Source organism: Balaenoptera musculus, chromosome X (genome assembly GCF_009873245.2).
Source record: "Balaenoptera musculus isolate JJ_BM4_2016_0621 chromosome X, mBalMus1.pri.v3, whole genome shotgun sequence".
NCBI lineage: Eukaryota > Metazoa > Chordata > Mammalia > Artiodactyla > Balaenopteridae > Balaenoptera > Balaenoptera musculus.
Window position 1 is genome coordinate 61377222 of NC_045806.1, and position 15242 is coordinate 61392463.

The 15242-nt window shown below is 37.8% G+C and overlaps 1 protein-coding gene across 2 annotated transcripts in view; it reads left to right on the plus strand.

Annotated features, from left to right (window-relative positions):
• The window catches only part of UPRT (uracil phosphoribosyltransferase homolog), a 30567-nt gene extending 16100 nt beyond the window's left edge, over positions 1-14467 (plus strand). The window contains exons 3-7 of one of the 2 annotated variants that reach the window (XM_036840859.1): positions 6298-6367; positions 7427-7489; positions 9485-9646; positions 10990-11088; positions 13258-14467. In XM_036840859.1, coding sequence (XP_036696754.1) covers positions 6298-6367; positions 7427-7489; positions 9485-9646; positions 10990-11088; positions 13258-13364 — 501 coding nt within the window. In that variant the 3' untranslated portion in view covers positions 13365-14467. The remainder of the gene's footprint in view (positions 1-6297; positions 6368-7426; positions 7490-9484; positions 9647-10989; positions 11089-13257) is intronic. The other variant, XM_036840860.1, reaches the window with a different exon arrangement.
• Positions 14468-15242: the final 775 nt, after the last annotated feature.

Genomic DNA, 15242 nt, shown 5'->3' on the forward strand with positions numbered 1-15242 from the left:
TAAAAGGGGAAATCGACAGCAACACAATCATAGTAGGGGACTTTAACACCCCATTTTCACCAATGGACAGATCATCCAAAATGAAAATAAATAAGGAAACATAAGCTTTAAATGATACATTAAACAAGATGGACTTAATTGATATTTATAGGACATTCCACCCAAAAACAACAGAATCCACATTTTTCTCAAGTGCTCATGGAACATTCTCCAGGATAGATCATATCTTGGGTCACAAATCAAGCCTTGGTAAATTTAAGAAAATTGAAATCGTATCAAGTATCTTTTCCGACCACAATTCTATGAGACTAGATATCAATTACAGGAAAAGACCTGTAAAAAATACAAACACATCGAGGCTACACAATACACTACTTAATAACGAAGTGATCACTGAAGAAATCAAAGGGGAAATCAAAAAATACCTAGAAACAAATGACAATGGAGACACGACGACCCAAAACCTATGGGATGCAGCAAAAGCAGTTCTAAGAGGGAAGTTTATAGCAATACAAGCCTACCTCAAGAAACAGGAAACATCTCGAATAAACAACCTAACCTTGCACCTAAAGCAATTAGAGAAAGAAGAACAAAAAAACCCCAAAGATAGCAAAAGAAAAGAAATCATAAAGATCAGATCAGAAATACATGAAAAAGAAATAAAGGAAACAATAGCAAAGATCAATAAAACTAAAAGCTGTTTCTTTGAGAAGATAAACAAAATTGATACACTATTAGCCAGACTCATCAAGAAAAAAGGGAGAAGACTCAAATCAATAAAATTAGAAATGCAAAAGGAGAAGTAACCACTGACACTGCAGAAATACAAAGGATCATGAGAGATTACTACAAGCAACTCTATGCCAATAAAATGGACAACCTGGAAGAAATGGACAAATTCTTAGAAATGCACAACCTGCCAAAACTGAACCAGGAAGAAATAGAAAATATGAACAGACCAATCACAAGCACTGAATTTGAAACTGTGATTAAAAATCTTCCAACGAACAAAAGCCCAGGACCAGAGGTCTTCACAGGCGAATTCTATCAAACATTTAGAGAAGAGCTAACACCTATCCTTCTCAAACTCTTCCAAAAAATTGCAGAGGGAGGAACACTCCCCAACTCATTCTACGAGGCCACCATCACCCTGATACCAAAACCAGACAAAGATGTCACAAAGAAAGAAAACTACTGGCCAATATCACTGATGAACATAGATGCAAAAATCCTCAACAAAATACTAGCAAACAGAATCCAACAGCACATTAAAAGGATCATACACCATGATCAAGTGGGGTTTATTCCAGGAATGCAAGAATTCTTCAATATATGCAAATCAATCAACGTGATACACCATATTAACAAATTGAAGGAGAAAAACCATATGATCATCTCAATAGATGCAGAGAAAGCTTTCAACAAAATTCAACACCCATTTATGATAAAAGCCCTGCAGAAAGTAGGCATAGAGGGAACTTTCCTCAACATAATAAAGGCCATATATGACAAACCCACAGCCAACATTGTCCTCAATGGTGAAAAACTGAAACCATTTCCACTAAGATCAGGAACAAGACAAGGTTGCCCACTCTCACCACTGTTATTCAACGTAGATTTGGAAGTGATAGCCACAGCAATCAGAGAAGAAAAAGAAATAAAAGGAATCCACATCGGAAAAGAAGAAGTAAAGCTGTCACTGTTTGCAGATGACATGGTACTCTATATAGAGAATCCTAAAGATGCTACCAGAAAACTACTAGAGCTAATCAATGAATTTGGTAAAGTAGCAGGATAGAAAATTAATGCACAGAAATCTTGCATTCCTATACACTAATGATGAAAAATCTGAAAGTGAAATTAAGAAAACACTCCCGTTTACCATTGCAACAAAAAGAATAAAATATCTAGGAATAAACCTACCTAAGGAGACAAAAGACCTGTATGCAGAAAATTATAAGACACTGATGAAAGAAATTAAAGATGATACAAATAGATGGAGAGATATACCATGTTCCTGGATTGGAAGAATCAACATTGTGAAAATGACTCTACTACCCAAAGCAATCTACAGATTCAATGCAATCCCTATCAAACTACCACTGGCATTTTTCACAGAACTAGAACAAAAAATTTCACAATTTGTATGGAAACACAAAAGACCCTGAATAGCCAAAGCAATCTTGAGAACGAAAAATGGAGCTGGAGGAATCAGGCTCCCTGACTTCAGACTATATTATAAAGCTACAGTAATCAAAACAGTTTGGTACTGGCGCAAAAAAAGAAATATAGATCAATGGAACAGGATAGAAAGCCCCGAGATAAACCCACGCACATATGGTCACCTTATCTTTGATAAAGGAGGCAAGCATATACAGTGGAGAAAAGAGAGTCTCTTCAATAAGTGGTGCTGGGAAAATTAGACAGGTACATGTAAAAGTATGAAATTAGAACACTCCCTGACACCATACACAAAAATAAACTCAAAATGGATTAAAGACCTAAGTGTAAGGCCAGACACTATCAAACTCTTAGAGGAAAACATAGGCAGAACACTCTATGACATAAATCACAGCAAGATCCTTTTTGACCCAGCCCCTAGAGAAATGGAAATATGAACACAAATAAACAAATGGGACCTAATGAAACTTAAAAGCTTTTGCACAGCAAAGGAAACCATAAACAAGACCAAAAGACAACCCTCAGAATGGGAGAAAATATTTGCAAATGAAGCAACTGACAAAGGATTAATCTCCAAGATTTACAAGCAGCTCATGCAGCTCAATAACAAGAAAACAAACAACCCAATCCAAAAATGGGCAGAAGACCTAAATAGACATTTCTCCAAAGAAGATATACAGATGGCCAACAGACACATGAAAGAATGCTCAACATCATTAATCATTAGAGAAATGCAAATCAAAACTACCCTGAGGTATGATCTCACACCAGTCAGAATGGCCATCATCAAAAAATCTACAAACAATAAATGCTGGAGAGGGTGTGGAGAAAAGGGAACACTCTTGCACTGTTGGTGGGAATGTAAATTGATACAGCCACTATGGAGAACAGTATGGAGGTTCCTTAAAAAACTAAAAATAGAACTACCACACGACCCAGCAATCCCACTACTGGGCATATACCCTGAGAAAACCATAATTCAAAAAGAGTCATGTACCAAAATGTTCATTGCAGCTCTATTTACAATAGCCAGGACATGGAAGCAACCTAAGTGTCCATCATTGGATGAATGGATAAAGAAGACGTGGCACATATATACAATGGAATATTACTCAGCCATAAAAAGAAACGAAATGGAGTTATTTGTAGTGAGGTGGATGGAGTTAGAGTCTGTCATACAGAGTGAAGTAAGTCAGAAAGAGAAGAACAAATACAGTATGCTAACACATATATATGGAATCTAAGGGAAAAAAAAAAGGTCATGAAGAACCTAGCGGCAAGACGGGAATAAAGACACAGACCTAGTAGAGAATGGACTTGAGGATATGGGGAGGGGGATGGGTGAGATGTGACAGAGAGAGAGTGGCATGGACATATATACACTACCAAACATAAAATCCATAGCTAGTGGGAAGCAACTGCATAGCACAGGGAGATCAGCTCTGTGCTTTGTGACCACCTAGAGGTGTGGGATAGGGAGGGCGGGAGGGAGGGAGATGCAAGAGGGAAGAGATATGGGAACATATGTATATGTATAACTGATTCACTTTGTTATAAAGCAGAAAGTCACACGCCATTGTAAAGCAATTATATTCCAGTAAAGATGTTAAAAAAAAAAAAGTCAACAATAAGGGACTTCCCTGGTGGCGCAGTGGTTAAGCATGCGCCTGCCAATGCAGGGACATGGGTTCAAGCCCTGGTCCGGCAAGATCCCACATGCCGCGGAGCAACTAAGTCCATGTGCCACAACTACCGAGCCTGTGCTCTAGAGCCCACGAGCCACAACTCCTGAGCTCACGTGCCACAACTCCTGAAGCCACTACGCCTAGAGCCCGTGCTCCGCAACAAGAAAAGCCACTGCAATGAGAAGCCCATGCACCGCAACGTAGAGTAGCCCCTGCTCGTCTCAACTAGAGAAAGCCTGTGCGCAGCAACGAAGACCCAACACAGCCAAAAATAAATTAAAAATAAATAAATAAATTTATTAAAAAAAGAGTCAACAATAAGAAACCCCAATTTTAAAAATGGGCAAAGACTTTGAACAGACACTTGATCAAAGATAACAGATGGCAAACAAGCATATGAAAACATGGTCTACATCATTTGTTATTAGGGAGATGCAAATTAAAACAGCTATATGATAGAAGTAGCCAACTATCAGACTTACTGAAATTCAAAAAACTGAAAATATGAAATACTGGTTATAAGATGAAATAACGTGAACTTTTATTATTTGCCAGACACAATGCAAAAAATACAGCCTAGAAGATAGGGAGATTCTTGAATGTATGTTTATACAGATGATCCCAAGTTTTAGAATGGTAGTGTGAAAAAAATTGTTTTTCAATGAAATGGCTCTCATTGAGGAGTAGAATTTAGGAAAATGGTTCTTACTTGTGTCAAAGAAATCTGAAAGGAAATATCCAAGAGTAAAGTTTGCAGTAAAATGAAAAAAAAAAGATAAATGTAGTTGACATTCTTGGAGTGATAGTTAGGTTATTCTGTCTTTATGCTTTTATCAAACCAAAGGGACAGGTTCAAGGCAATTGTGTCAGTGGCTGCTGTGGGGATAACAGAGGTCTTGGTGTTCACTGGTAGAAAATTATTGCTCTTTCTTTTGCTCTCCTTGTGCCATTTTTCTGGAGAACATAGGAATTAAGTTCATGGTTATTGTAAGATGCTTGCCTGAAAGGGCAGGCATTATATCTTAGTCAAATGAGATAATAAGGACCCAGGGCATAATTCACCTCAGGGGATGGTAATTAGGACCTCTCTGTTCTCTGCAGTTGGATTTGAAGGTCCTGATGTTGGGGGTGGGGTGTGGAGGGTCAGTTGTGATTGTGGTAGGGACAGGAGCTGTTGAGGTTTCTAGTGTTGAGGATTTCTAGTACACTGCCTCTTCTAGCACAAGGGTCCTGTTATAGTGGACATTAATTCTATCCTGAATTTGTCAGGGTTGGCTCTCCTGGCACTCAGATCTTGAGTTCTTTATATTTTAGTCACCCTTCTTCTGGTTTTATGTTCTCCTGTAAGGCTTGGACATACTAATTTCTGCCCCAGAGTTGCAGGAGATGGGCAGGAGGTAAGACTCTTTAGAGGAGTGTTACTAGGAGGAGAACTAGGCTCTTCAAAGAAAATGATCCTCTTCTTCCCTTGTACTTTTTGTTCATAAGAAACATTAACCTCCACAGAAGGTGGTGGCTAGAGGTGAGTATGCACACACACACACTATTCATGAGCTTCCTTGACCCTCTGGTGCTGCAAGTTGACAAAGTGCTGGCCCTTTTAGCATTGATCATTTTAATGGCAGCAGGATGTTTTGTTGTGATAACAGAGCATGGGGCCTGGCATTTCTCCCTGATGTTCCTGATTCTCAGTCAGTAATGTAATATTGATTGGAGAAAATGTGCTTTGCAGACTCAGCACTGCCTTTTTGTAGTGGGCTCTGGGTAGTCATAGAAATACCATATCTGGTGGTTTTTGGAGGCTATTCCTAGTAGTTCTGATGGATTCTTTCCTCTGTACCACATATTAAGATCATTAGGAGCCTTTTTTTTTTTTTAAGCTGGGAAGTCCCAATGCATTCGACTGGATCCTTCTTCAAGTTCAGTAAATTGGTTCAGCCCCATCCACTCATTTATTTCCTCCTAAGAAATTCAGGCTTTATTTTGCATTATGGTGGGCCTTTGTTAAAAAGTATCCGACTTAACAATTTCAGAGTACTAAACAAGGCAAAGAAATTTCCAGTGAGCACAATTTCTAGGGTAACCAGAAGTATATTACTTCCAAGTGTTCTGCCATGACTCTTGCCACTTGCTGTAGTTTTGCATTTCTCATAATATAGCCTGGACTGACTGAATGAGAATCAGAAAGCATACTTGAGCCTTTTAGTGGCAATCATGTGCCTAACCGAGGTTGGATACCTAGCAGCAAGCAGCCTGGCATTTGGTTCTATCTCTGTATCTAACACATGATAGGGGCCCCCTTCCTACTGCCATAAGCTAAATCCTTGCCTAGTATGTTACTGACTTTTTTCCTAGTTTTCAGCTCCTGAGGCTAACAGCTAACAGGAGATTCTTAGCAAGTTCTCAGCTTATTCTTCCTTTGACTCTCTAGATCCGACTTGTTGTGGAAGAGGGATTGAATCAGCTACCATATAAAGAATGCATGGTGACCACTCCAACAGGTAACCGGGGCTGTTACTCTCATATTCTCCTCATAAAAATCCTGAGATAGAATTGGAGGGAAATGGAAAAAAAGCAGTCTGAGTAAATCAGTATGCAAAATGAGGAGTCTACGTGGAGCTGTTCTTTTAAACAACTTAATAAACTTGGAGACATTTAGCAAAGAAATTTATGTGGATGACCTTTTGTTAATGGCTTGCTGGTCAGTTCAAGTTAAAGGTTAATAAATATTCTTCAGCATGCAGGTGTTGCGTTTGATGATGGCACATTGGGACCAGAGCTAAGAATTGCTGGCAGCTTGTCTTCACCTCTGTAGGGAAGCTTCTGGTGTTAACAAATGGGTGGGCTGGTTTGGCATTGAAACTCCAGGTAAAAGGATGAAAAGTAAAAAGGAAAAAGAACACTAAAAATGATAATTAGAGAAGGGGCTTTGTTCTGCTCTAACAGAAAGAAGCCAAGGATCCCTATTTTAGGGATTTGAAATTCTGATTTGGTTCTTTAGTAAATAATGGAAGCTGTTATATCCAAAGGTTGATTTTATGAAAATTGGGGGCTGAACTTGCTGCATCATAATTGATACAAATTCAGGATGAGACCAAGGCATGAACATGTCCTGATAATTACTTCAACCTTTCTCTTCTGCTTTTTAATGCAGAATGGAGGCTCATAAAAAGGGACCGGAATGAGGAGGCTCTCTGCTGTGGCTCACAGTGGGGTCCCAGTTTGAATTGATGGGCTTTCTAGCATTCTTGGAGTACAATTCTTGTGTGAATTCAGTTTGAGGAACATGTATGTGAATATCATTCTATCATAAGGTCTGTTCCCACTCGATGAAGTCTACCTCTCCCAATTATTCCCACAGGTTTTCTATGAAGAATTAAAAAGTAAATATGAAAAATCATGACTCTTCTTATTACTTTCACAGGGAACCTAAGATGTTATACAGTATGTCTGGACAAGAGTTGCTCTGTACCCATCTGCTTTAAAGCTTAGATACTTTATTAAATAAGTAGGTCGCTCCAATGATGAAAGATAAATTCTTCGGTTTTATTCCCCAACAGGGTACAAGTATGAAGGAGTGAAATTTGAGAAGGGAAACTGTGGGGTCAGCATAATGAGAAGTGGTAGGTTTTTGCATATGTGTGACTTTGTCTCTTTGCGTGCATAGATGCAGTTGCTATTTTCCAGGAGAGAGGTGGTCTTGTCTGTCACAATTGCAGCCTTCCTTAGCTTAAATCTCACCACCTGTGTTGTCTATCCTCATGGTGCCTTGGAATCATAGCCTATGTGTTGCCGAGTTTGGCTAATTTTAACTGCAGAGCATCTTCCCTAGTGGCCTATCCCCATGGGCAAGGCAGCTTTGAAAGATTCAGAGGAGGGTGGGAGAACAAGAGGATGCAATGATGCTATCTCGGAGAGAACAGGGCAGCTTGAATTTTGAGGGAATACAGCACAAATTCAGGCCTGCAGAACTCTGAGCACCCAACTAGAGAAAACCTTTGTTCTGGTTTTTTAACTTCTTTTGTGAGGAACAGTCGTACCCTGTCAGGAGCTGGACTGAATGGCTTGTTTAATATTTTTAGTTTTATATTTGATGAGTATGTGACTATGTAGGCAAAAGAACTTAACTGTGATTAACTCTAGGTATTTCTAATTGCTAGTCTTATAAATGTTTGTATTTGAGTCCAACCGATTGTCCTTCTAGACCAACCTTTGTGCAGCAAAATCACATGCCTGTTATTAGGACCTATACCTGTTACATGGGGATGATTATTTCCATTCAGCAACTTAATTCCTTAATTATTCTTTGTACAAGATCCAAGGTATGGTAGAAGCCCCACTTGCTTGCATTGGAAACAGATGTTTGTTTTTTTTTTGCCACACCACGCAGCATGTGGGATCTTAGTTCCCCCACCACGGATCCAACCTGTGTCGTCTGCAGTGGCAGCATGGAGTCTTAACCACTGGACCACCAGGGAAGTCCCCGGATTTTTATTTCACATATAAACATTCCCTTTTCTTCTCTGGCTATGAAGTTCTGTTTGTGAACAATTGAATATCTCCAATAAAATAGGAGCTTTAAGCTCCCTTTTTTATAGAAGGTAGCTCTTAAGCAACGATAGGATTTTCAGGACAATGCTGTTCAATCTTTTAAAACTGGTGAAGACAATGGAGATGGGCTTTTAAGGCACAGTTTCTTCTGTTTTAGTCCGGCTTCTGCCCTTAAGGCAGCAGCATGGTCCTCGCACCCCTAGTGTATACAGGATGACCTTGGGGTGATGCATAGACAGGGTGTTTTTAACCTTAATAGCTATTGGTTGATTTTCATACCTAATAGAAAGAAACTGTTTTTATATTTTCACTAGTGGTATAAAGTTTCCTTTTAAAATAAATGTAAACAAAAACAGTTAATTTAAAGAAAAATATTAAGTAAATAACCATACAAGTAGAATTTTGATATGGCCTAAAATCTTGACGATGGTATGAAAATGATTGACTTTTGGCAAACACTTCCTTAAAGGAATTCAGACTCAAAAATAGCTCTATGTTCAGAAACCAGGGGTGTGGTGGTGGTGTTGGTTGTGGTTCTCTAGGGGGGGAGAGGGAACATATATTACTTTTTCACTGTTTGCCAGCAAAGCCTCTGCCATTGAAGTCATTGCTGGGTCTAAGTGATATCTCTTGACGCCAGCTTAATCTAAATGCAGAGCCTTTGGTCTGTAGCCCCCATTCTTCCATAAATATTTTATATTTTTGTCAGATGAAAGTAACACAGTTTCTTTAAAATAATAGGACTAAAATGTTCCTGATATTAGAAAAGTTCAAGGAGCAGCTTAATAAAACACTTTATTTACTGTAATCATGGAAGCATGACAGCTCTAAAACTTGCAAGCCAGCAATAAAACTAGCTTATCCTAGTTTCATTGACCTGAACTAAGTATAAAATACGAGCATATCAGAAGTAAAAGCTGTTAGCTTAAGAAGAATTGCTTCCATTTTGACAATGTCTTTATTTATTGTATTAATAACAGTCAAAAACTCTGCTTTGGCCTATTCTTGGACTTTCACTCTGTCTCCTCCTAATCCCTCTTTCCTTCTTTTTTATTTCCTTCTTCAAGGTGAGGCAATGGAACAAGGTTTACGAGACTGCTGTCGATCCATACGAATTGGAAAGATCCTGATTCAGAGTGATGAGGAGACACAAAGAGCCAAAGTATATTATGCCAAGTTTCCCCCAGACATTTACAGGAGAAAAGTCCTTCTGATGTATCCGATTCTCAGTGAGTGGCTTGTGTTTAATTTGTAACCTTTGGTTAGGGTTTAAATTCAACTTAGTGCCTGCCTTCTAGGTACCCTTATATAAAGGCGAAAACCGTTTCTAAATGTGTTTTTTGTTTTTCTCAGTTTGATTTGGAGTTGCCCTGGGCAGTTCTCTGGGGAATTTTTATTGTGTAATAAGAGAATACACGTTAGTCAAACTTTATTAGCTCCAAAAACTTCTATCTTAAAATTAACACATTGAAGCAAAGGATTTAATGAGGCAAAATATATAGAACACAGAAAATACATTGAAATATGTCCCTTCTCTAGCCCAATGAGTATAGCAATGATTTTCTCAAGGATTTATCCTCTTTGGAGGTAGTATTTTTTTTCCTATTCTAGTCTGTTTCCTAAGCTTACTCAGATCCTGGGGTTGGGGGTGGTGGGTGGGTGTTATATTTGATATCTCAAATACTGAATGAATTTAGGGCTTGTTGTGCATTTGGAAACTGAAAAGTATATGGGTTATGTCTGTTATTGAAAATAACATCATTGACAAAAAACAGGCACCTTCAAATGAAGCTTTGTCTTGTAGTATCTTTTTTTTAACATCTTTATTGGAGTATAATTGCTTTACAATGGAGTGTTAGTTTCTGCTTTATAACAAAGTGAATCAGCTGTACATATACATATATCTCCATATCTCCTCCCTCTTGCATCTCCCTCCCACCCTCCCTATCCCACCCCTCTAGGTGGACACAAAGCACCGAGCTTATCTCCCTGTGCTATGCGGCTGCTTCCCACTGGCTATCTATTTTACGTTTGATAGTGTATATATGTCCATGCCACTCTCTCACTTCGTCCCAGCTTACCCTTCCCCCTCCCCCTGTCCTCAAGTCCATTCTCTACATCTGCGTCTTTATTCCTGTCCTGCCCCTAGGTTCTTCAGAACCATTTTTTTTTTTTTAGATTCTATATATATGTGTTAGCATACGGTATTTGTTTTTCTGTTTCTGACTTACTTCACTGTATGACAGACTCTAGGTCCATCCACCTCACTACATATAACTCAATTTTGTTTCTTTTTATGGCTGAATAATATTCCATTGTATATATATGTGCCACATCTTCTTTATCCATTCATCTGTTGATGGACACTTAGGTTGCTTCCATTTCCTGGCTATTGTAAATAGAGCTGCAATGAACATTGTGGTACATGACTCTTTTTGAATTATGGTTTTCTCAGGGTGTCTAGTAGTATCTTATGTTACATTACTAAACTGCCTTTACTTCGAAGAAACTCAAAGACATTTTGAGATGAATGTTAAAGTTGCCAATGCATTTGGTTGTCACTTTATTTCAGGCACTGGAAATACTGTAATTGAAGCTGTAAAGGTTCTCATAGAACATGGAGTTCAACCTAGTGTTATTATCCTACTCAGTCTGTTTTCCACTCCTCATGGTGAGTTCATGCTCTGGATGGTCATGGGGTGGTTAAGTGTACATCTGCCCAGCCTCTCAACCTGAGGAAAAGTTCATTTGCTTCCACATTAAATCCAAATTGAATTTTGGTAGTTATAACTTGTGTTTGTCATCTCTAAGCTTAGTGGTAATACTTTACACCATTCTACTGTTGTTCAAATTCAAATGGAGAAGTATGAACTAACTCCATTGAAGGGGATTGCAGTTGTTTTCATGGTGGCCCTGTTTGAGTAGAGCTTGCAAATGACTGAAAGGTCACTATTTCTTCTGGCTCCCCACCTGAGCCTGAAAACTGCTCTCAAACAGCAAGAAACTCGAGGTTCTAGCTAGCCCTGTGGTCTTACTGAAGTAAGCTTTGCAGTGTGAAGCAAAGATCAAAAGTTTGTAAAGTTAGACTTCTGCTCAAAGGGCACAGTGAAAGAACTTGTGTCCTCCATTTCCTGAGAGAGGTAAGTCTAATTTAAGACCCTAGTTTTTTTTGCCATGTAATCTAAGACGATTGTGAAAGTATCCTAAGAAAATAATCATAAAGGCATGTAGAAATTCAGCATTTAGGATAGTCACTGTAGAGCTGTATTTCATGTAAGAGAAAATTTGAAAGTATATAAATGACTTACTTGGAAATGGTTAAATAAATATACAGCTGACCCTTGAACAACGTGGGTTTGAACTGTGTGGGTCCACTTATACGTGGATATTTTTCAATACTGAAAACTACAGTACTACACAGTCCATGGTTGGTTGAATTCATGTATGCAGAGGAACTGCAGATACAGAGGGTCAACTATAAGTTATATATGTGGATTAACCCCCATGTTGTTCAAGGGTGAACTGTATATTCAAAGAATGTAATATTATATAACTGTTAGATCATGTTTTTGAAAAAATATTTAATGACATCAAAAAATCTGGTAAATGTCAGAGCAGAATAAACAGCAGCATTAGAATAGTATAAAATGTCATCACCAAGTTTAGAGATGACTAATACAAATTATGACTATTATGACTACCAAAATCAGACTTGGATTAAGATGGGACCTAATAAATCTTTCCTCAGCACGAAAGGCTAGACAGATGCACAATACTATTTCAATTTTCATTTTAAATCACATAGTATTAATAGTGGTTGTCTTAGGGTGGCGGGATTCTAAGTGATTCATTTTCTTTTTTAAGCTTTTTTTTTGTATTTTCCAAATGTTCTACAATGAATTTGTATTTGTTTCATAATCGAAAAGAAAGAGAAATATGTGGCTTCTAGTTAGGGCGTTTCCTCATTTCCGAAGGTTCCAAGTCTCAGCCAACCCTGAAGAGGCTACAGAGAAACCAGTTGGGAGGGCTGCGTTTAGTATGCCATTGATTATTTTGCTGTTTCATAATAAAAAATTACCTGTAGTTCAAATGTTGATGGTGACAAAGGGTAATTTGCTTGGTTATCCATCCATATAACAGAGGTGGCATTGTAAACATTGAGATAACCAAATAATTATTGGGTTTTCTGTCTTTGGGAGTAGAAAAGTAACCGTGTTAGTTGTAATAGTATACATTAGAATAGTATACTAATTCTTTGACATTATAGATGAAAAAATCTTATTCCGTGGTAGCCTTGCTATGGCTTTTTAGTTTGACTGGCATCCTAGCTAGTCCCTTTCCTTTCTTCCTCCATCTCCTCCCCACCCAAGCTAGAGTCATAACTTCTCAAAAGCTAGCTTTCTCTAACATAACAAAGAAGTCTTTGCACTTGTTTCAACAGTGTTCCAGTTGAGAAACCAGCATCTTATGTATGATCCAGTTTCCAGAAAGGACTGTATTCTCTGTATTCCAGCTGCCTTTAAAATAAAACAAAAAAAGACTCTTCAGGGGAAAAGTTGCTATAACTGAATATATTTTTCAAATCTTGGAGAGAAAACAGTTTGATTCTAAGAATTTATTAGTGAGTGGGTGGAAACATAGTCTGACTACTATCAAAACTTTTCAGATACAGATATTATATAAACTAAGAGATTAACCAAGTCTGACTATGTGTCCAGAGGTCACTGCTCTCGGTCTTCTGTCAATATTAGACCTAATGACTGATTATAAAATTACTGAATTCCAAGTAATGTTATCAAAAAATTCCGCCATAATGACAATTCTCTTTTATTTTTTGAAGGTGCCAAATCAATCATTCAAGAGTTTCCAGAGATCACAATTTTAACTACTGAAGTTCATCCTGTTGCGCCTACACATTTTGGACAGAAATACTTTGGAACAGACTAAGTTATTGAAGGAAAATTATTCTATTGTGTAATATTACAGTTATGAGTTTCTACCTATTTGACTAATTCACTTGAGGAATGACATAGAAAATTGTGTTAAAGATACTATGTAATTTTTGGAAGTGGGTATATTAAAAGGAAATACTTGAGGTTTATTTTTTTATTTAGTTATTTCTTGACCATTGGCACCAAATTCAGCAATGAAGCACACACAACTATTCAAAAATATTTTAATAATGTTCTTATGCAAATTGCTGATCCATCAGTGCATTGAAACTGTTCCCTAATTTATGAACCTCAGTTTAGAGGTTGCTTGCAGCCACAAATAAAACCCAAATGGGAGTCAGTTCATTGGCCAGCTCTAGTTTGCATTTTGTTTAGTTTGCTTTTAGTTCTAGGGAGATTTCATGTATGTGGCTGTTGTCACCTTCCTCTACTCTTTACTTCCTAGTACAATACACACTGGTAACTTGGAGAGGATGAAAAAAGAATGCCTCATAGAATTTTACGTTTCCATTAATGTCCTCACTCAGTTGGCAGATCCAGGGTATACAGTTAGCTCTTCGTTCAAGCCATTATGTTCTTCATGGCTCACTTCCTACCCTGTGCATTGTTGGTAGGTGCCTTGTCAAGTGTAATGCAGTGAAGACGATGGTGGGGCATTTCCAGCAACTGGAACTGTAACATTAATTTGCTTAGATTGAACCAGGGATGTCTGGATGCTGACAAGGGAGGGCTAAATACTGTTAATGCCATCAATGCCCTAGAAATGAATTGGTGGTGATTTTTCTGAGGTATGGGGGAAAGGATGGTTTCTTGCTGGGCGTATGGCCAATAAGTAAATTAAAATGCTTCATTTTTAATTTGGATGTTTCTAATAGAGGCCTTTGATTTGGAACTTAGTTCTTTTGCATGTTTGTCAATTGTAGATGTATTAAAATGGGACAAAATACCATGATATTAAAAAAATCCCTAAGATTTATATGTGTTCATATTTAGGCTTCTGAAAGGAAGATAAATCATTTTAGGAAAGGATGTTCATGTTCTGAAACTTGCTTGTAAAACCCTGATCTCATTTTACATTGATATTAAAACATTTTAACAATGGTGGCTGGCTGATTACTTGATTATCAATTATACTCCTATAGCCCCATAGGCAGCTGTTGTGGGCTTCTGTTTAAAAAAAAAAAAACAGAAAAAACAGAAGGCAGTTTCTTAGAAAGAACCAAAGCTGACAGAAGTCAGCAAAGATTCAGGGGAAGGAAGGAAAGCTGGTGTAGAATGGACTGCATTTTCCCTTTGGAGCCTAGAAGGACTTCACTATATTTTTCCCTTTATTTTTGAAGACTGTCATAATAAACTGAGATTAATTGATCGATTACCCATATTACAATTCTTCCAAGGCAAATGTTGCTTTCATGTTCTTGTTGAAATTATCATCTGTATTTGTCAGTTAAGTATTTTGATACAATGTAGATTTTGTTTATTCCTGATTAGCAGAAGCTCTAACTGAAGCCCATTAAAACCAAGATCTTTATCTCCTTGTCCCAGGAAAGATGTGAGCCAGCAAATTTAGATAGAGACCAGATCTGCTTCAGATTGATGCACTGAATTAGTTTGGAAAGGTGATGTTTACCACTGTAGGAATCAGTGCTTCTGAGTTAGTGCTTATATTAGGGTTTCAGTATTTTGTTTGAAGTGACTTTCCAGAACATTAGACAAATTCATATTCGAGTGTAGGTATAAAATGATATTTCAAGCAAATTAATTTTATATTATCAGCCATTTAAATTTAATGTGTCTCTGTTCCTTTTCATCACTGAACATGATTGGGAATTGACTACATTTGCTTCCCACATAAATGGAATTCCTACTATAA